At 40.3% G+C, this 21,152-nt stretch overlaps 1 protein-coding gene across 1 annotated transcript in view; it reads left to right on the top strand.

Moving 5' to 3' along the window:
- The window catches only part of WDR70 (WD repeat domain 70), a 298,120-nt gene that overhangs the window by 228,569 nt on the left and 48,399 nt on the right, over nt 1-21,152 (top strand). Inside the window, exons 11-12 of the mRNA XM_007095461.3 lie at nt 16,978-17,077; nt 19,752-19,836. Coding sequence (XP_007095523.1) covers nt 16,978-17,077; nt 19,752-19,836 — 185 coding nt within the window. The remainder of the gene's footprint in view (nt 1-16,977; nt 17,078-19,751; nt 19,837-21,152) is intronic.

The following is a 21,152-nucleotide window of genomic DNA, read 5'->3' as shown; positions in this document are numbered from 1 at the left end:
GGTATGTTTTTGATATCACTGTACTTGATGCTGGCTCCTGTGTTGTATAGTTTTAAAGAGATCTAAAGAGCAGGGAGGAGGATGTGTTTGTAGCCAGTGACTTAATATGATAGTCTGTCTGAATATCTAGGTCTCTTCCTCATACCTGTAACATGGTGCATGGTGCAAGCTCATCCGTTCATTCTTTTCCTAACCAGACTGTGCAAAACTAGAGAAGAGGTTTCATGATCTTATGATGATTTTTCTCCTGTCTTCCAATCTCCCTCACTGTCCCCATAGCTGCCAGAGAACTCCATCTCAGTTCTTCCTTTCCATTCTTCTCTACTTCAGTCACTTTCATAGCCTCCCACTTTACCAAATTTAAGATCTTGTTCTTAGTCGGACTTCTTTTGAAAGTCTGTTGTCACTAATGGAACTGTTCTATGTCCTTTTTGCACCTGCAGCTGATAACACTCACTATTCTCTATTCCAAGCGTATCGTTCCAGAGGATAAATATAACAACACATTGGTATTGTTTATGTTAAATGAGCCAGTCTTCTCTAAGCATCTGCTGCACAGGCGCAGAAACAGAGAAGTGCTTTAGCTATTGGCTGCCAGGGGAACAGAAGGGTTGCCACAACAAACTCAGCAAACAACCCCAAAAGTCCCCAAGAAGCATAAACTCATGCTGCTGGAAAATCAAAATTAGTAAAGGACTGTGCATTTTTGATGCTGGATCCTAGCTTTGTCCCCTACATTCTTATGGAGAGATTGGACTGTTTTCTGCAGCAAGTGGACCATCTTTAGAAGAGTACATTTGAGAGTCACTCAACTTTTGAAGGAGCTTGATATCTCTCTGGTTGCTTTGTGGTGGAGTTGGATTGTGCTCTCCTGGAAGCTTGGTCTTTTGACTGACACTGATAAGGTCGGTTCCAAGGAAACCCAGCATCCTCTTTGCCCTGGCGCCACTGGGCCCGCCACCCTCCTCCCCCCCGCCACTCCCTCTTCCTCACCCTCCCTTCTCTGCCACCTCTCTATCCCTCACTTGAACTGGCTGCCAGAGTTCACAGACAGCTGGGCAGAGAGTGGCTAAATGTGCCCAGCTGCCCGGGAAGCTTGGCGGCCAGGCCGAGGGAAGGAAGCATCGGCTCTCTTTGAAGGTTGCCTGCCAGTGAATCTCAGGCAGCTGGACTTCAAAGGGGGGACCGCTGGGCTTTCCCTCCTGTCTAGGCAGGTCATTCCACAGCACTGTGCTTCCGGTGTTGGCACAGTGGCTTTCAAGTTCCTCTTCAATTAAAGAGCTGAATGGAAAGCTGCACTTGTGTTCACATTTGTGTTTCTTATGTGATATAAGCGGCTGAAGATCCTCACCTCTCTTACCCCATACTTAAGAGTAAAGATGGAGGGAAAAGGTAACATACAAAGGGCAGCTAAGGAGATCCACAGCAATTAGCAGGATTTCCTCATTGCCAGTTGTAACTTGTGTTATTTACCAAGTTTTAAATTACTTCAAGGACTGTTGGTGTGATCTTTGTGAGTAAAGAACTATGCTTATGGATTGAATTAACTAGTGATCTAGAATTGGGTTTAGTCTTGGATAATGGTTTTGTTTCCAGAAACCATTGTAGTGCTCACCTACCCTCCTACACTCTCTTGCTGTACTTCTCCACTTTTCACTTTCAAATTTCTTTGGTGTTTGGGGCGAGGACTGGCCTCATAAGGAAAGAGCAAAGGTGCTCAAAGTCCAGGCCTACATTAGTTGCAAAAGGGGGTCAGAGCAGAGGGAGGCTGAAGTCAGAGGATCTGTGGGATTGTGTGCATGTGCATAATGGTGGATAAGAGTATAGGCCCTGGGCCAGGTGCTTGGGTTCAAATCTTGGCTCCCACTTAGTGGCCACTTGAGTTGGGCAACTAACCTTACCTTTCTGTTCTGCCATGTCCTTCTGGAAAGTGGGAATAATAATAGTATTTAGCTCATAAGGCCATTAGAAGATTCAAGGGGTTAATACATAGCATGCACTTAGAATAGTATCTAGCCCACAATAAATGCCCAGGAAATGTTAGCTATTATTATCATCATGTATCAGAATCCATTGACTAGGACTGGAGAAGGGTGAAAAATCACTGATTTATAATTTTACTACTCTTTATGGATAAAAGACTGCTGACTTCTGCCTTAGATGGAATTTGTAATAGAATCCCCACCCTCCCAGAAATCCCAAATAGTGTTAAAAAAAATGTGTTATGTATTTTGAAGGAGAAAAGTTATTTCATGTTATCTGCTCCTCCCCGCCCCTCCTTACACTGCCTTTCCTGGGGATACAAGGACATGCAGTTCATTTAGGACCATAACTGTAATAATCTACGTAAACCCAAAGGAAGCCTGTAAAACAGGGCAGCATACATATATGTATATTCATATAAATACATAAATGTAAGAATATATGAATATATAAATAAAAAGAGGTGTTTTAGTGAAGAGTAAGAATTAGGGTTTGAATTTTTGCTTTGACAGCTTACTAGTCATATGTCTTTGAGTAAGTCACCTCGCTAAGCCTCAGTTTTCTTGTTTGTAAAATGAGGTAATTACATACATCTCAGAATGTGTGTATCTCAGGAGGCTTGTTTTAAGGATGAAATTAGAAGATGTATGTTTTACTGCACCAAGTAGCAGCACATTCAATAAATGTACCTGTCATTATTGTTGCTATTGCCATTAGTATTACACCGTTAGTATTACAAGTTAAATTTTTATAGAATCAGAAGGAATCCTTTAGTTTATGTAACAATGATTGCCTTTTCCTAAGATTTTTGTTCTCTCTAGATCAGAGGTCAGCAAACTGTGGATCAAATCCAGCCTGCCATCTCTTTTTCTAAATAAAGTTTTATTGGAACACAGTCTCATCCATTTGTTTATATATTGTCTATGGCTGCTTTTACACTACAACAGCAGAAATGAATAGTTACAACAGAGACTGTAGTCCTCAAAGCTTAAAATATTTACTGTGTGGCCTTTTCCAGGAAAAGTTTACTAACTCTTGCTCTACGTACTGTATTTCCCAGATTGAGGTCCAGAGAATGTTAGTTCTATCTGTGTTAGTAGGTACTATCTGAATAAAGGAAAAGTTCCTTGGTCAAATAAGCATCAGAAATGTTAAGGAAGTTGAATTATTCCAGGATGACTATTTAAAAGATTCTGGCTTTTGATATACTAATGTGCATTGTGAATTTGCAAGACAAGGGCAAGAGTTTGCAAATAAACTCTATTTTCCCAGGCTTCCTTGGCCCCCACCCCCACCTCATCCCTGGAGAGGATGGTGTTACACAAAACATCCTCTGGGAAACCCTGCTGTTTGGCAATTTCTGGAAGGACTTTTTTTCTTAAATCATTCTTGATGATTTAGGTGATATCGTCATTTAGAAACCTAAAGAATATCATGTGAGATTCTGTGTTACCTCATTTTTTCCCCAGTAAAAATGATACTTTTTAAAGTCGGGGTAGTAAAATATACCAGCTATTTAAATGTTCTAATCAGATAATATCCCCATCTTTAAATGATCCTATAAGATGTCTCAGGATTATAAATGGAATCTCAAAGTCCACAGTTTTATTTTATGCTTTCTTCAAATTCCAAAAGCTTGGGTTTTCTGTAGGGCTTTAACATTTTTTTGCATCCAGCTTTCTGAAGCATAAATCTAGAGCACCTAACTGGTATACCAACTGATTCAGCTAGGGTTTATAAGAAGGGAGATTAATGTGAAGGTAACTTGTGCCTTAGCCATAAGGGGTTTGTTTTATAGACTAAAGTAAACACCTTGAATTTCAAGTTGCAAGCACACGGGGAGCCAGAAGATTCCAGAGCAGTGGCGTCATATGCAGCCTGTGACTCACACGTCTCAGTGGCTGAGCTTTCTCCTGCAGCCGCAGCTTCCAGCTGGTCATCAGATAGAGCCCTAGGTAGTCCCACACTGCAGTCACCTGCCTTGAGATGATCCAACAGGCATGTCATTGCAACACTGTCCAGTTATGAATGAAGGCTGGCTATCTCTTTGCCAAACACAGTTGGAAAATAAATGCTAAGTCATACCTGTTTTCTGAAATCACAGTGGTTGCAACAGTGAACCTGGACTAAGAATGGAGAACCCTGCTGGAGAGTTCAACTCCGGTCATAAATGTTCACGCTTGCTCATTCTGTCTCGGTCTCTGGCTCTTTCTCACTTGTAAGCTTCCCCATTAAGGCAGAGGCCAATTCCTAGTCATTTTGGTGCCTTCTAACCTGGCTTATAGTGGGTGCAGAAAATGTTTTATGAAAGAATAAGAGGTCTTATGTGTGTGTCTCCCTTTTCCAACTCGCAAATCATTTTGGGAACATTCCATGTGGTCTCTTCATTTATGTATCTCACTGTTGTGTGTATAATAGGTCCTCGGTAAATGTGGTTCACACTGTAAATGTGGGTTCTAAAAGTTTCATTATCACAGTTTTATTTTATGGGGCATGATAAATAGACTTTTCAGAAACCTTTGACAGATAGTATTGTCTTTTGGCTTTAAATTATTTCTTTTAAACAAAGGAAGGAAGGAAAGGAGAGAGAAGGAAGGACTGAGGGAAGGGAAAAACATCTCGGCTGGAGCATAATTATCTCTTTCGAAAAAGCTGGAAACTTGGAAAACTGTCAACTTACTATGAAATATATTATTTCCTTGAAACACACTCAAAAGTTCTGAGTTTCATTTGCTGTATTTATGAAGTTTGTTCTCTTGTAAGCACCATAATATGTGATGTATAACATATACTGTTCCCTGAGACTCATTGGCATTCTTGGAGTTCAGATGTTCCTGGGAAAGAAAGAATCTGAAGCTGACCTACTTGAGAGAAAGGATCAGAAATGTGGGGAAAGAGCTTTTATCTAGTAACATAAAGAAAAAGCAGCTTAAACGCAATCCTCCCTTCCATGCCCTCCAAGAATGAGCTATTTCTAAACATTTTCTTCTCTCTGGTATTGTCTGCTGGAGCCGTCTTATTCAGTATCCAAGAATATATATAAGAATGGTTGCAACTGGCTGGAGCCACACTACAACTACCTAGAGACAGTGGCGATCCCAAGCGACCAGGGCAAGGATTAAGAGACGTTGCTAGAGAGAATTCTTGCTCTCACAGGGAGATGCAGAAAGGCAAGAGAGGAGCATAGTGATTATGTAAAGCACAAGATGTGATCACGCTGAATAAATTTTAATTATTGGATTTTAGGACTAGTTTATGATGCATATTATTTGGTAGAATGCCGAGGTAGGGGAAAAGGAATCAACCTTCTTCAAAGAGTTATGCTCCTGTAGTATCATCTGACTTATAATACTGCTCAACACATAAAATGTTTAGTATCTGTCAGGCACTGTTCACATCCTTTATATGAGTTAACTTTTGCTGCCTAACAAACTACCCTAAAACTTTGCAACTTAAAACTACAAACATCTACTGTAGGTCAGTTAGGCAATACTTCTGGTCTGAAGTGGCTAGGCTGATTTCTCCTGTGTTCCCTATTGCATCTACAGGTAACTAACACCTGGGTGGTCTAGGATGACCTTACCCACATGTCTGGCTATTGGCTAGATGTCAGCTGGTACTACAGGGATGACTGGGCATGTCTCTGGTCATCCAGGAAGCTAGCCCATGATTTTTCACAAGGTGGCTGGGTTCCAGAAACAGTAAGAGAGCAAGTCCCCAAATATGGACCTTTTACAGTTCTCTGCTTGTGTCTTGGTTGCTAGTGTCCCCTGTTAGGCTTCTCTGAGAAGCAGATGCTAAGGCAGCGTTAGATGTGTAAGAGATCTTTCTATTGCCAAAACTCCTGTAAGGGAACAAGTGAGTGAGGAGTCAGAGGAGGCCAGAGCTTACCAGATGGTGATACAGGTCCATCTCCTATGGAGGAAAGAGGGAAGGTAGGAGGGAGTTAGGGTTGGCTAGAAAGCCTCTCAGATAGCAACACAGTTCTAAGAAAGCTTTGGCCAGGCCAGTGGGAATCCCTTTTTCCAGAATCACCTCAAGCCTTTATTGATCTGCTCTAGCTATGATCTGTCATTCAGCACAGCAGCTACAGTTGGGACGACCACTAGATTAAGTCTGCAGTCAGTAGTCCATTTGTGGAAGGACTGGGAGAATTACTGCTCCACTGAGTAGCACTGCCCTTTTCCTTGGGGATCTAGCTATCTCTGTAGTCAGTAAGCTCCTGATCTGAAAATAGGCTCAGCTATGGGAACAGAACAAGGGATCATGACTTTTTATTGGGGTGACCACCTTCAGCCTCCTCTGTTCGTCTCTTTTTGATGGTAGAGATTAAGCAGTACCTTTGTTGTCTGCCCATCTCTTCTGCCCCCTAGGAATGCCATATTCTGCCAACCTTCTCCACAGCTCCCTCCACATCAAGCCCCCTTGGTTGCCTCTCTGACTTCCAGTCATTATACTTTATATTATGGTAACTGCAGCCTTTTGATTTCTAGTAATGAAGTACTGCAATCTGGCTATTATTACTTCAGGCCTCATCATCCTGTGGGTGTTAATGGTCCAGCTCCATGACATTAGCCTTGGGCTGCAGAGGAGAGCTGCCCCTGAACTTCTTGGTGATGCTGGCCGTCTCACCTATGCATGGCCTTGGTGAATGGTATTTCTTCTGGGCCCTCCCATGAAAAATAATAATCTGTGTTTTCTAGCTTGACACAATATATCCATTCCAGCATGCACACTCCCCCAAGCCTTTTTATTCTTTTCTCTGTCCTCTGCTAGGGCAATCAGGGTGTTTTGATTTCATTCACCATTGGCCATCACATTTCCAGGCCTCTCACAGCATCCTAGCAGCTTGTTTGCCCAATCCCCTGGGGTCCTTTTCCAAAAATCTGACCCCCTCCCCCCCAATCAAGGTATCCTGCCTATCTAACCTTATGTCAAAGCTCCCTTGATTAAGCATTTTCACAATTTAAACTCAAGGCACGTCAAGGCTCCCGCCAGTAGCTGCTAGCTAATCCTTGTATCTCTTTTGGTGTGTAATCTCTTTCCTCCTTTCAGCCACTTCCCCAGATGAGTAATCCTGGGATTCAACCCTAGTTATTGGCCTAGCAGCCAGGAGAGGAGGAGGTAGGAGCAGGTCCTCGTGGGGAAGAGGCAGTTGTAGCATCTTTCAAAACAAAGGAATTTCTAGCTCTTACTAGGGCAAGAGTTGGCCACCTCTCTAAACTGTGAGGGTTCCCAGGGTGGCCGGGTGGGGGGAGGGCGATCTGCAGATCCAGCATTCTCTGGGCCTCCATCCAGATATCCTATCCTATGTTTCAGGGTCTCAGGTTTTCCCAACTAGAGCCCTGACCCTAGAATAGCAGACCTGCCTTGGCTGAGCATTTAAATGTCTTTGGAGCTCTATAAATCTAACCACCAGATCTCTTTTGTTTGTTGCTCGGCTGTGTCTGTTCTTCCACTGCAGGAGATGAGGGCCTCTTCAAAAAGTACTACAGTTGGCCCTCTGACTCTCCCATGTAGTCTTCAACTGTTAATGGCCCTCAGTTTCTCATTCTCCCTCTGTAGGGTATCAGTATGACCTAGCAGTAGCCAGCCAACACTATCATCTTTGTAGGCATTTCTCCTCCCATATTTTTTAAATGCCTAAAACATTGTACCCAGAAGGACATTCCCCTATCCCATGAAGTTTTCCCAGGTCACCTCCAGTGAAATCTGCAGCAGTTGAACCAGTACCAGGTGCTAAAGTGTATCTGCACCTCGTAGTCCACCTAGGACAGTGTCCTCTTTACCTACCAAGCAATGAATGAGCCAGTCCCACATTCTTATCTTAGCCGCTGTTTTGTTGGATCACTCATGGCACCACTTGTGTTAGTCTGGATTCTCCAAAACAGACACCGAGACCAGAATTAAACATATGAGATTTACTGGGGAAAGGCCTGTAAGGGGAAAAAGGGAGGGAGCCTGAGAAATCTGGAAAGATACAGGCCATACCTCTATGAAAGACAAGAAAGGAAGGAGTATTAAATGTCCATCCAATGATGAATGGATAAATAAAATGTGGTACATTCATACAGTGGGATCTTATTTGGCAATAAAAAGAAATGAAATACTGATACATATCTACACCATGGATGAACCTCAGGAACAGGATGCTAAGTGAAAGGTAGCATATTGTATAATTTAATTTATATGAAATATTCAGATAGGCAAATATACAAAGACAAACTGGATTAGTGGTTGCTTGGGGCTGAGGGGTTAGGAGGGAAATGGGGAATGATTGCTAATGTGTATGCGGTTTCTTTTCGGGGGTGATGGAAATGTTCTAAAATTGATCGTGGTGGTGGTTGCCCAACTCTCTGAAAATGCTAAAATCATTGACCTGCATACTTTAAGTGGGCAAATTCCATGGTATGTGAATTGTATCTCAAGAAAGCTGTTCTATTAAAGGAAAAGAAAAAAGCTCTAGCATTTCTGCTTGCATTTTCCGCATTATGTGCAAAAAAGAGTCTCAGACTAATAGCACAATGTCAGGAAAATGTCACTCAGATTAATTAGGAGTCCTTTATCCCTTGTGCTCAGTCTTTGGCTGGGAGCAGCCCTTGCAAAGCCTGGCCAAGTCACAGAAGCAGGGAAAGTGGCAGTTTATGCAGTGGGAGGTGTGAGAGGCACATTTTTGTGGCTACGTGTCCTATAAGCCCAAACAAGTCACGTGTCCATACCCAGACCCCAGGTTTTAAGAAGTAAATGGCACATTTTGATGAAAAGAGTAGCAAAGTTATATTGCAAAGGAGTGTGCCACTTGCATTAACTCATTACATTCTCCCAACAGCTAAAGTGGATGCTATTGTTATTCTCATTTAATAGATGGCATAGGGAGATTAGCCAGCCCAAGATCACGTGGGTGGTGAGTGGTGAAGCCTGGATTTGAACTTGTCAGTCTGGCTGCACAGTCTGTGCTTTTTATCATTATGCCATATTTTCATACAATATATTAACCTGAATGTCATAGAATCAGTTGGAGAGGTGTTATTGTCTGTTTTTCCTCACTAGAATGAAGGCTTCATGGGAGTAGGGAATGGCAAAGCATGTTCACGTGACAGTTCTTATTCTTTCGTATGTATTCTCCCCATTCTCCTTACTACAGGTCTCCAAAATCAGAGAAACAGGAGCAAGTTATGTTCCATCTAGACGTACATTTATTTGGCTTTTCATATTGCCATTTAAAAAATCCTGGCATATTTTTAATCCCAGTATAACTCTAGCATGTGATTGAAAATACAGAATTGCTTGGTTATCACTAAGCTTGAAAATAGATTCCCAGTGAGAAAGGAATTTTATATCCATTGAGGGGGTCCTAGAACTAGATGTGAGAGGACAAATGCTAGTACACCTCGCTTGTTAGAGAGCCCAGGATTTGCTTCATCTTGCTCTTGGAGTTTGTGTTTTGTTAGCATAGTTGCATGTTGGCAGCTTTATGAAAGGAGGCCCCTATGAGAGACTTAATGTATGTGTGGTATTGACATAAGCAGGAATTAGTAGGTCAGATATAACAAGGTGTCTTTGGGAGTTGAGGAGAAGTTAGGGGTGGGAAGATGTGTAATTTTAAAAATTAAGAAACTGAGAAACAGTAAGATTAAGCAGTTTGGCCAGGGTCAAACTAAAATGTATCAAATTGAAAATTTAGGTGGAGTCAGCTTGACTGTAGGACCAATATTCTTTCCATTAAAATTTTCTCTATTTTCAGCCCAGCAATTCACTTAAATCCTCTCATTTAAAATAGTTAATTCCACTGTCTCTATTAATTACAAAATGTGTTTTGATCATTTTGAGGGCTGTTGTTCCTCTTGCATTGATTGAGACAGATCTCGGCAGCCCCCGGATGTACACTCACTGACCATTGGTAGCACCAGAGAATGTTTGGATTACATTTAGGATTTCAAGAATGCTATATTTAAGACTTTGTGGAAGATGTCATATTTTTCTTGGAGATTCTGGCAGACTGCATTAGAGAAGAAAAACTAGAATTAGCATAGCCACAGATGACAGGACCAGGACCCATAAGTAGGTGTTGGAATTCTAGGAAGGAGTCTTGGACCCAGTTTAAGAAAAGTGTTCCTAATTAGAGCCACCCAGAAATGGATGGTTGTTGCTTATAATGTATGGAGTTTTGTACTGCCAGAGGCTCCTGAGCAGCTGCAAAGAGAGGATATAAGGACATTTTTACCAACTGGAGTTTGTACTATATCTCAGGAGAGGGCCTTTAAAGCTCTAGCATTTCTGCTTGCATTTTCCAGCATTATGCACATGGGAGACTTGATACTCTCCAAATCATAACATAAGGCACTCCCAAGGATAGGAAACCTATATAAAGGAGTTAATAATCTCCGTTTCCCTAAAGAACGATGTTCTTTGCCTCGGATGATCATAAAATCAGTTAAAGGAGAAGGTTAAAGGAGAAGTCTCAGTTTTAGATTTCCCACATTATGCCAGAAGTGTTTTTAGTCAGGCTGACTCTGTTTCCAGAGTGTGAGGGTGTATGTCATTGTTACTGTCCAAGTGTTGATATTTTACAAAAGTTTAAGATCCCCTCTGGCTATCTATTTTGTATCATTAGAAGAAACTTTTGTTACTGGTTAAAGTGAAGTTAATAATTGAGCTCTTTTGACATAGAATCTGTGAGCTGTCCATCTCAAGTGAGGACACTTTGTCTCTTTCTTTTATTGGGTTCTTTAAAAAAAGTTTTTTTTAAGTTTATTTATTTTTTCAGAGAGAAAGAGAGAGCAAGCAGAGGAGGGACAGAGAGACAGGGATAAGGAGGATACAAAGCAGGCTCCGTGCTGTCATCACAGAGCCTGACTCGGAGCTTAAACTCATGAACTGTGAGATCATAACCTGAGCCAAAACCAAGAGTGAGACACTTAACTGACTGAGCCACACAGGTGCCCCTTTACTGGGTCCTTTAAAAAAGGAAATGATTTAGAAATTTTGAGTGCAGTCTCTCCTTTGAAATCTTAGTCATTAATACGCAGCAATTTGTCACTCTAAAAGAGTGTTGTACCAAGATGTATATCGATAAGGCAATAGAAAATACTGGAAGTCACAAAGACAAGGTGGAACTTGTTTTGTGGCATATATTCACACGTTTTGCATTATAAACAATGAATTGTAGAAGTTTCAAAACACCCAACCTCCAATAGAGTGGCTTTTTATTTTTTTATTTTTTTTTATTTTTTATTTTTTAATATATGAAATTTACTGTCAAATTGGTTTCCATGCAACACCCAGTGCTCATCCCAAAAGGTGCCCTCCTCAATACCCATCACCCACCCTCCCTTCCCTCCCACCCCCCATCAACCCTCAGTTTGTTCTCAGTTTTTAACAGTCTCTTATGCTTTGGCTCTCTCCCACTCTAACCTCTTTTTTTTTTTTTTTTTTCCTTCCCCTCCCCCATGGGTTTCTGTTACGTTTCTCAGGATCCACATAAGAGTGAAACCATATGGTATCTGTCTTTCTCTGCATGGCTTATTTCACTTAGCATCACACTCTCCAGTTCCATCCACGTTGCTACAAAAGGCCATATTTCATTTTTTCTCATTGCCACGTAGTATTCCATTGTGTATATAAACCACAATTTCTTTATCCATTCATCAGTTGATGGACATTTAGGCTCTTTCCATAATTTGGCTATTGTTGAGAGTGCTGCTATAAACATTGGGGTACAAGTGCCCCTATGCATCAGTACTCCTGTATCCCTTGGATAAATTCCTAGCAGTGCTATTGCTGGGTCATAGGGTAGGTCTATTTTTAATTTTCTGAGGAACCTCCACACTGCTTTCCAGAGCGGCTGCACCAATTTGCATTCCCACCAACAGTGCAAGAGGGTTCCTGTTTCTCCACATCCTCTCCAGAATCTATAGTCTCCTGATTTGTTCATTTTGGCCACTCTGACTGGCGTGAGGTGATATCTGAGTGTGGTTTTGATTTGTATTTCCCTGATAAGGAGCGACGTTGAACATCTTTTCATGTGCCTGTTGGCCATCCGGATGTCTTCTTTAGAGAAGTGTCTATTCATGTTTTCTGCCCATTTCTTCACTGGGTTATTTGTTTTTCGGGTGTGGAGTTTGATGAGCTCTTTATAGATTTTAGATACTAGCCCTTTGTCTGATATGTCATTTGCAAATATCTTTTCCCATTCCGTTGGTTGCCTTTTAGTTTTGTTGGTTGTTTCCTTTGCTGTGCAGAAGCTTTTTATCTTCATAAGGTCCCAATAATTCACTTTTGCTTTTAATTCCCTTGCCTTTGGGGATGTGCCGAGTAAGAGATTGCTACGGCTGAGGTCAGAGAGGTCTTTTCCTGCTTTCTCCTCTAAGGTTTTGATGGTTTCCTGTCTCACATTCAGGTCCTTTATCCATTTTGAGTTTATTTTTGTGAATGGTGTGAGAAAGTGGTCTAGTTTCAATCTTCTGCATGTTGCTGTCCAGTTCTCCCAGCACCATTTGTTAAAGAGACTGTCTTTTTTCCATTGGATGTTCAACTTTCCTGCTTTGTCAAAGATGAGTTGGCCATACATTTGTGGGTCTAGTTCTGGGGTTTCTATTCTATTCCATTGGTCTATGTGTCTGTTTTTATGCCAATACCATGCTGTCTTGATGATGACAGCTTTGTAGTAGAGGCTAAAGTCTGGGATTGTGATGCCTCCTGCTTTGGTCTTCTTCTTCAAAATTACTTTGGCTATTCGGGGTCTTTTGTGGTTCCATATGAATTTTAGGATTGCTTGTTCTAGTTTCGAGAAGAATGCTGGTGCAATTTTGATTGGGATTGCATTGAATGTGTAGATAGCTTTGGGTAGTATTGACATTTTGACAATATTTATTCTTCCAATCCATGAGCAGGGAATGTCTTTCCATTTCTTTATATCTTCTTCAATTACCTGCATAAGCTTTCTATAGTTTTCAGCATACAGATCTTTTACATCTTTGGTTAGATTTATTCCTAGGTATTTTATGCTTCTTGGTGCAATTGTGAATGGGATCAGTTTCTTTATTAGAGTGGCTTTTTAAAGTAGTACCTAAATGGGGGCACTTGGGTGCCTCAGTCCAACCCTTTATCTCAGTTCAGGTGTTGATCTCAGGGTCATGAGCTCAAGCCCCATGTTGGGCTCCACGCTGGGCATGAAGTCTAAAAAACAATCAAAACAACAACAACAACAACAACAAACCAAGGAGTACCTGAATGAGGAGACCTAAAAGCATAAAAGTGTGGCAGATGAATATTGGGTAAAATCCTTTCTTACTAGATTAAGGCAAAATCCCCTGTAGTCATAATACCTTATTGCCATTCAGTTCCTTGTACTGTAGTTGTACTGTCACCTGTTAGATCCAGCAGAATCTTTCCTTAAGTTTTGAAACATTGCACTTTTTCCTTGCTTGTGTACCAGGTGCCTTATATGTCTTTAAACATTAGAATCCCACTCAGGGCAGTAAAAAGAAGCAAGACCAATTTAGGAAATAGCACATTCGCAGCTTCATCTCACCCCTGTGTGAGCAACAAGGAAGAGAGTCAGACTGTCACAGGGAGCAACCTGCTGCCACTGAGCTCATGCTGAAGCTTATATGACAGGATTCCCTTGGATTCTGTGCCTTTTAAGGTTCTGTATCCCACTTTACTGGTATACGTGTATATACACATCTATGTATATATGTATTTCTATGGTCAAACATTGGCATTCAAAATCTCTTTTGTTCTATTAATAATAAAAAAGTACATAATTGATCAGTTAGTTTAATTAGAAAATATTATATATACTTATATATACCAGTTTTTGTCTTTTTCTTAAGAATCACAGAGCTATCAGAGACCCTAGAAATCGTCTCGCACAGTCCATTTATTTTACAGAAGATTGACTTGTGATCTGGAGAGGCTAATTTGTCCCTAGTCGCACTGCTAGTTTTTGACTGAACTAAGTCTAGATTTCCTATCTCCTGGTCCTGGCCCACTGCTCGTTTTACTGTACCCCACTGCCTTACCGCTCCTGAAATGAGGGGTCAGTAAACATAAACAAAACATTTAAAACAAATACACAAAAACTAAGTTGGGGCGCCTGGGTAGCTCAGTCAGTTAAGCTTCCGATTCCAGCTCGGGTCATGATCTCACGGTTCGTGAGTTTGAGCCCTACACTGGGCTCTCTGCTGTCAGCGCAGAGCCTGTTCCAGATCCTCTGTCTCCCTCTCTCTCTCTCTGCCTCTCCTTTGTGCTCTCACTCTCTCTCAAAAATAAATAAACATTAAAAAAAGCCCCACAAAAAACCTAAGTTAATTTCACTGAGAGGCCAAAGGTAGCACAGGCTTTTTGGTGAACTGTTACCCCTACAGTCTCTTTCAGAAGTTTTATTTAGAGTTTAGTAGTTGATGACTTGATGAAATATGACCAATTGGCAGATTTTCCTAATCGAGTTTGGTAGCAGAGTTTTGTTTTTCTGAGGAACAAAATATTCCTAATCTATCTCCACATGTGTCCAGAATGATCTTTTTAAAATAAGCAAACCCAGTCATGTCCTGCTCTGAGTAAACTCCATTAAGCAGCTCTCTTTTGCCTTCAGGATAAAATCTAAGTCCTGAACATGGCCCACAAGGCTCCTGGTAATCGAGGCCCTGCTCACACCAGCCCTTCACCTCACCTTTCCCTCGAGTCATGGTTTGCTTCTTTTAGTTCTTTGACTCCAACCAGTTCTCTTACCTTTATGCACATGTTAGCTTTCTGTTGCTTCCTAACAAATTACCACTAATTTAGTGCCTTAAAAAAACACCAATTTGTTATTTCACAATTTCTCCAGGTAAGATGTCTGTCATGGTGTGGTGGGATTCTCTTCTTAGGCTCTCACCAAGCTAAAATCAAAGTATTGGCCAAGGATGTGGCTCTCATCTGGGGTTCAGAGTCCTCTTTCAAACACACTGGTTATTGGCAGAAATCAGATACCCATTTCCTTGACACATCTTTAGAGTCAGCAGTGACATGTCCAACACTTTTTATTCTTCCAGCCTCTCTGACGTACTCTCCTGTCATGTCTGTGTGGCTTCCTCTTCTGTCCTCAGCCAAGAGGAAGTTCTCCTTGCAAAGACTCATGTGACTACTTCAGCCCCACCTAGATAATCCAGGATAATCTCCCTATTTTAGGGATAGCCAGTTAGTAACTTTAGTTTTACCTGCAGAGTCCCTTTTGCCATGTAGAGTGACATATTTATGGGCATGACACTGCAGGGAAGAGGTCATGGGGGTCAAAATTCTGCCTACTACAACACAGTACTCTCGTTCTTGCCTCTGCATCCTGCTCCTTCATCTGCTAACTCATACTTTCATCCACTGGGTCACAGGATTTGTTTTTGCCCCTCTTCCTCCACTCCCCCTCCCCCATTCTCAGGGTTAGATTAGGCATCTCTCTTCAGTGCTCACTTTTGACTCTTCACATCCCCATTGTACCACTTGTCCCTTCGTATGCTTAACTGTGTTCTTTGAGGGGACTGACTGACTGTCAGCTCTCTGAGGAAAGAAGCCATGTTTATCTTTGCACATTCGTGTTTCCCTGCTTAACATTATATCTGCCGTACAGTTGACACCCAGTTAAAAAGAAAAGTTGAATCAACAAATTATTTGTACCCATGAGATGTAGGAGCATGATAGCCATGTTTAATACAAATTTCTAAGACTGTCAGAGGAAGAGAGAAGACAAATTTAACTCAGTATTTATAAATTATTAAAAACAAAAACAAAAATCCAGCCTGCTTTTGTAAGGTACTGTGCTCCTCATTACTGGAAGCCTTTAGGTGGAAGCTCACTGACAGGGCATCAGGGATATTGCTGGAAGCTCTGATTTGTGACCAATTCTTGTTAGGGTTGAGGTAAGAGCAAAGGAGATGGGGTCACTTGTATTCCTATACCTGTGGCTCCTAGCAGAGACCTACATGCTATTGTCACTAGGAGTGTCCCTGTCCATTCAGTGGAATTTTCTAGCCTGGTAGATCTGGGATAACTGACTCCCTAGTCCCTTAGCCTGTGCTGGTTACTGAGTCATAACTGAGTGATAGGATTAGTATCGTAGAGTTACTTTTAGAAGTCATTACCTGTGAAGAAGCAATATTAGGAGTAAAAAGACTACTAACACACAGCACCAGAAAAGAAGTAGTGTTTAAGAGCAGGCCTCCTGAGTCCTGTACCCAGCTCTAGCACTTACCAGCTCTGTGGCTTTAGATAAGGAACTTTAGTCTCTGGGGTTCAGTTTCCTCAAATGTAACATGGACATGATAATAGTAGAACCTTAACTTGTGGACTGTGAGAATGAAGTAGACGAGACCATAGAGGATGGAGTGCCTAGGGTATGATTAGCATTGCAGCAGGGTTACCTCTCCCCCTCCTCCTCCCCCGCAACAACGTTATCCTACAAGCACATACAAGAGAGTTCAAGGCCTACAACCACATGCTCAGTGTCTGGCATATACTAGGAATACAGTGGTATATATATATATATATATATATAGGCAACACACCCAACATGGGTCTTAAACTCAGAACCCTGAGATCAAGATTCACACACTTTACTGACCGAGCCAGCCAGGCAGTCCTACAATGATACATTTGATTTAATAAATAATATGTTCACTTGTAATTTTTATTTATATTACTCTTTCAGATAACTATAGAAAATGGTCCCAATAACTTTATAAGAACTGAATACTGAGTTGATCTTGTGTTGCTCAGAGCTTGCGAAGGCAGTCTGAAAGATGGGACTTACTTAATCTCTTTTTTATTATTAGAGCAAATGGATGTTTTTGGAAACTATTTGAATTTTTTTCCAGGGTAAAGAAAGCTATAATCAAATGAAATTAATATTTTACATATATCCTTTTCTGGATGATAGAGTAAAATACTCTTGCCACAGAAATGTTCTTGTTTGAATTCAGATGAGATGTTAATTAACACTTTGCTTGTCTTTGCAAACAGGTTCATCCTAAATTCCACTATAAACAGGCTCATGACCCAGGAACAGACACTTCCTGCGTGACTTTTTCCTATGATGGTAATGTCCTTGCTTCTCGTGGAGGTAGGTTAAAAACTTTCTTTCGGATGTATTTCTATATATAAAATGATCATAATTAACCCTAATAAAGTTACACTAATATCCTAACAGTAAAGGTAGCTGTGCTTTTGTTAATGTAACTTTGTCAGTCTTCTTTTTCATTAAAATGCATATCCAATTTGGCAAAATTGTTTTATTAGAAGTTGTCAAGTAAAATTTAGAAAATATGTACTTTTTTGCCTGAGTTTTTATTTTAGCTTCAAATTCCATCAGAGTTTGAAGCCTCCAAGGATGACCTTTGCCTCTACTTTATGGAATTTTGTAGATGATTTTCTACAGTATTTGTATACTGTTTTTAAATTTAGAGTCTTCTGTTAGCTCACCATTAATTTTTTTTTTCCAGTTCAAACACTATAACAATTCAGTTAAAAAAAAAAGTTGTATACCTGGGTGTCATTTTTTAAATAGCTATGTAGTTTTATGTGACCATATTATAAGTTTACTTATCCACACTCATATGGTTGAATATGGGTTGTACCTTTTTGCTGAATCCTTCTCACATGGATAAGCTAAGTGTTAACTGAAGGAGATAAGAGAATAGTAAGGACGGCTTATGAGTAAAGCATTACGTGAAGTATGGGACATGACTGAGGATCTTCCTGGAGGCCCATTTGTGGGGAGGGAAAGAAACAGCAGAGTAAGTAGGTGGGAGCCATGTTACAGATGGCTTTAAATATCAAATAAAGGATTTAGTCTTTATTCCATAGGCCATGTTAATCTAGCAACACTACCTTCAGTCATTCATTCACTCCATCAACTACTATATTATGTTGAGTAACTACTCTGAGTTACCATTATGCTGGGTGCTGGGTATACAATGTGAACATCATAGACAGAGTTCCTTTCCTGAAAGAATTTGCAACGTGGTGTAGAGAGTAGTGGGAGTGAGGGGGAGATGGAGAGACTTGGTACAGCTTTCACTCAGTTCAGCCATTCCATGTCTGTGTACCTCGGGGACTGTATTCAGGTTCTCTGTCCTCTGAGGAAGCCTTCTCTATTATATCCAAACTACCCTTACTTACATAATTGTAAAAAAGCAAAGCACATGTATATGTATTTTCTATTTATGGTAAATATGGAAAAGGTGGGTATTATAAAATATGTATTTTGGTTTATCACTTCTAACCTGTTCAAGTCCTGAGATGGCTCTTAATTAAAACTATGTGTACTCTTTACTTACAAATAGTGGTTCTTACCCCAAGAGTCTGTATCTGAATCTTCTGGGAAAGTTTTTCAAATGATAAATGTTTCACCTAGAAATTTTCACATTTACTCTTGCCCCTTTAGAAGGTGTACCCAAATCTCCAATGTGCACTGGGGAGACAAGAGGGGAATAAGAGAGAAGTGTAGTTTGAAAACTCTTCTCAGAGGATTCTAAAACAGGCCAGCCCCAACCCAGTTGTTAAGTACTAGAAGTACAGGACTAATTCCATTTCAGTCAAAGCCATTTTGGTGATAATTCTTACCTTCCCCTTCCATCCTGTAATAGCTGTTGGGTACCATGTTGCCAACACAACATGCATACTATATTCCATCCTTTTTCTTCCTGAGTGTATAGAATATGACAGATGGAAGTCAATTCACCAGAGTCCCTGGGTGTTGTAAGATGTTCCTGCTAGTTCCAGAACCTGCCAGTTTAGCTAAACTCTTTAATGCAGATTAATGTTTTTTTTTTTTTTATTGTTTGAGAATTGTGAGGATATGTAATCTTTTTTTTTTTTTTTTCAAGACTAAAAGCAAAAAGGTGAATCTTACAAAGTTCTTCCAATATAAGCAGGACCCCAGTCCAGCCAGTTGTGGATTAGTGCACCTGCCAAAAGTTGTGTTTCAGAGGAAGAGTCACTTGGGAGAGAGTGGAGACTTTTACTGAACTCTCCACTCACCTCACTTGCACCTGATATTGATTCCTTATTGGACCCAAGGGGTTGAGGCGGGTCTCAGCTGTGGACATGGGGGAAAAAGAGCAGCAAAGACATTACTTATATGAGTTTTGGCTTTCATTCCGGTCAAGAATATTAGTTAGTAGCCCTATAGAAATATAAAAAAGTGATCCTTAGAAGAATATCCATTATACTTTAAAGAGCTTGGAAAAGCTGTACTCCCCAGCAAAGTGAAGAGTGATAGCCACAGGTGGAGTTACACTGGAGGGAAGGGAATCACATGGCTCACCCTCATTAATGTTAATGGATAGCTTCATCTACACACCAACGGGAGAAAGAATCTGTTGTGAATTGAACTATTTTCAGTCCTGATGGTTGTTAAATTAATATCTTCTTAAGCAGTCAGGTTATGCTCAACTGTACCTTAGGGGAACTGCCAGCTGCTGTAAAATCACTCCTTAGAGTAGATTCTCCAGGGTTCCTTCTAGCCTACAGATGCTACATCAGTTGGAAAATTTATTTCTAGGAGACCAGTTCATTATCATATATCTTTCTACTGTTCTCACATCTACTACTTTCAAACTCCCCAAACAGTTAAAAAAGTAAAACACTTATGTGCTTCTTTCTTTCTTTTTCTTTTTTTTTTTTCCTTTCTTTCCTTCCTATAGTTATACACTAAGGTTAGCAAACTCTAAGCTTGGAACTAGTTCTTTTTGGACAATGCACTTTCTGTCTTTTCTTTTTCTTTCCTCTATTAGGTGATGATACATTGAAATTATGGGACATTCGACAGTTTAATAAGCCACTTTTTTCAGCCTCGGGTCTTCCTACCATGTTCCCAATGTAAGTAGCGTATTTTAAATAATTGATAAACATAAGAGAGTGAACAAGAAATTTCTTCACCTTAATGTTAATTTATATCGTATGTCTTCTAAAAAGAAATATGAAGAGTATTTGATATCTGTTCTTGAAGATGCATTTTATTTTTTCTTTTCATTTGCACATTCTTCAGACCATAAAATTCTTTGGAAGTTGAAATGATGTATGTTCATGTGTTTGTATGTGTGTGTTTATGTGTATACACACATAGGTCTTTGGGCAGTAAAAATATTTTAAGGGATTGAGTTGGTTTTTTTTTAATATGTATAAATGACAGGGTAAGCCTCCGTATTGTTGTCTTTTAAAATTTGAATCCCATTCCATCAAAGCAATTTTCCATAGTTACTAAGCATTATTATATATTGTTTTCTCAATTTTTTCTTATCTCAATTCCAGTCAATAATTCACTATCCTTCACTTGGTCAGAACATCCTGCTCGAGGTAGCTGAACACTTCTCTCCATTGTCTTACGTTGACAACTGAAACACGTAAAGATTTTTCTGAGGCAGCTGAGGTGGGATTTGAACTTTAAGTCCTACAGTTGGTGCCTAAGCAAAAGTCTCTATTTATGTGGAAATAAAATTTCACATCTGTGTTAAATAATGACCAACAGGGAGAGCGTGAAGTTGATGGAGGCGCCAAGTGCAGGAAACAGTGTAATAGCAGAGCACTAATTCTAGCGCGGTCCATTGCCCATGGCATTTATCTGTTAAGACAAACAGATGGACAAACAAACATGAATTTATAGCTGATGAGACTTTTTTTGAACTATTATGCCTGCTGTAAGCTATGCTAACTGCATGACTTCTTTGGATCATGTCTTAGACTATTCACAATCAGGTGGCCAGATCTCTAATAACAAGAGCTGTTGAATTCTAGCCATCAGTCAGGTTCCAGCGGTCCAACCTGCTCCTCATTTCATGGTGCTTGACTTGACAAACCTCAAATTATTTGGGGATGGTGGATAGTGGTGATAAAAAACATAGTTCCAAAACTGGACAAAATAATCACTGCTTAGACATTAGTCATACAATGTCTATTTGTCTATAGTACCGTCAGTGTCTATAATTGAGTTTTTCCCATACTTCCTTTACATTAAACATATAGCATGTAGAAGTTAAAAGCACACATTCTGGAATCAGACTGCCTAAGTTCGAATCCCAGCTGCACCACTTACTTTTGTGATCTTGGGCAAGGTTTATTTAATCTCTCTCTGCCTCAGTTTCCTCATCAGTAAAATGGGAATAATAATATCTACCTCATGGGATTATTGTGAAAAT

This window comes from Panthera tigris, chromosome A1, assembly GCF_018350195.1.
Source record: "Panthera tigris isolate Pti1 chromosome A1, P.tigris_Pti1_mat1.1, whole genome shotgun sequence".
NCBI lineage: Eukaryota > Metazoa > Chordata > Mammalia > Carnivora > Felidae > Panthera > Panthera tigris.
This window is presented reverse-complemented; position numbering and strand designations above follow the sequence as displayed.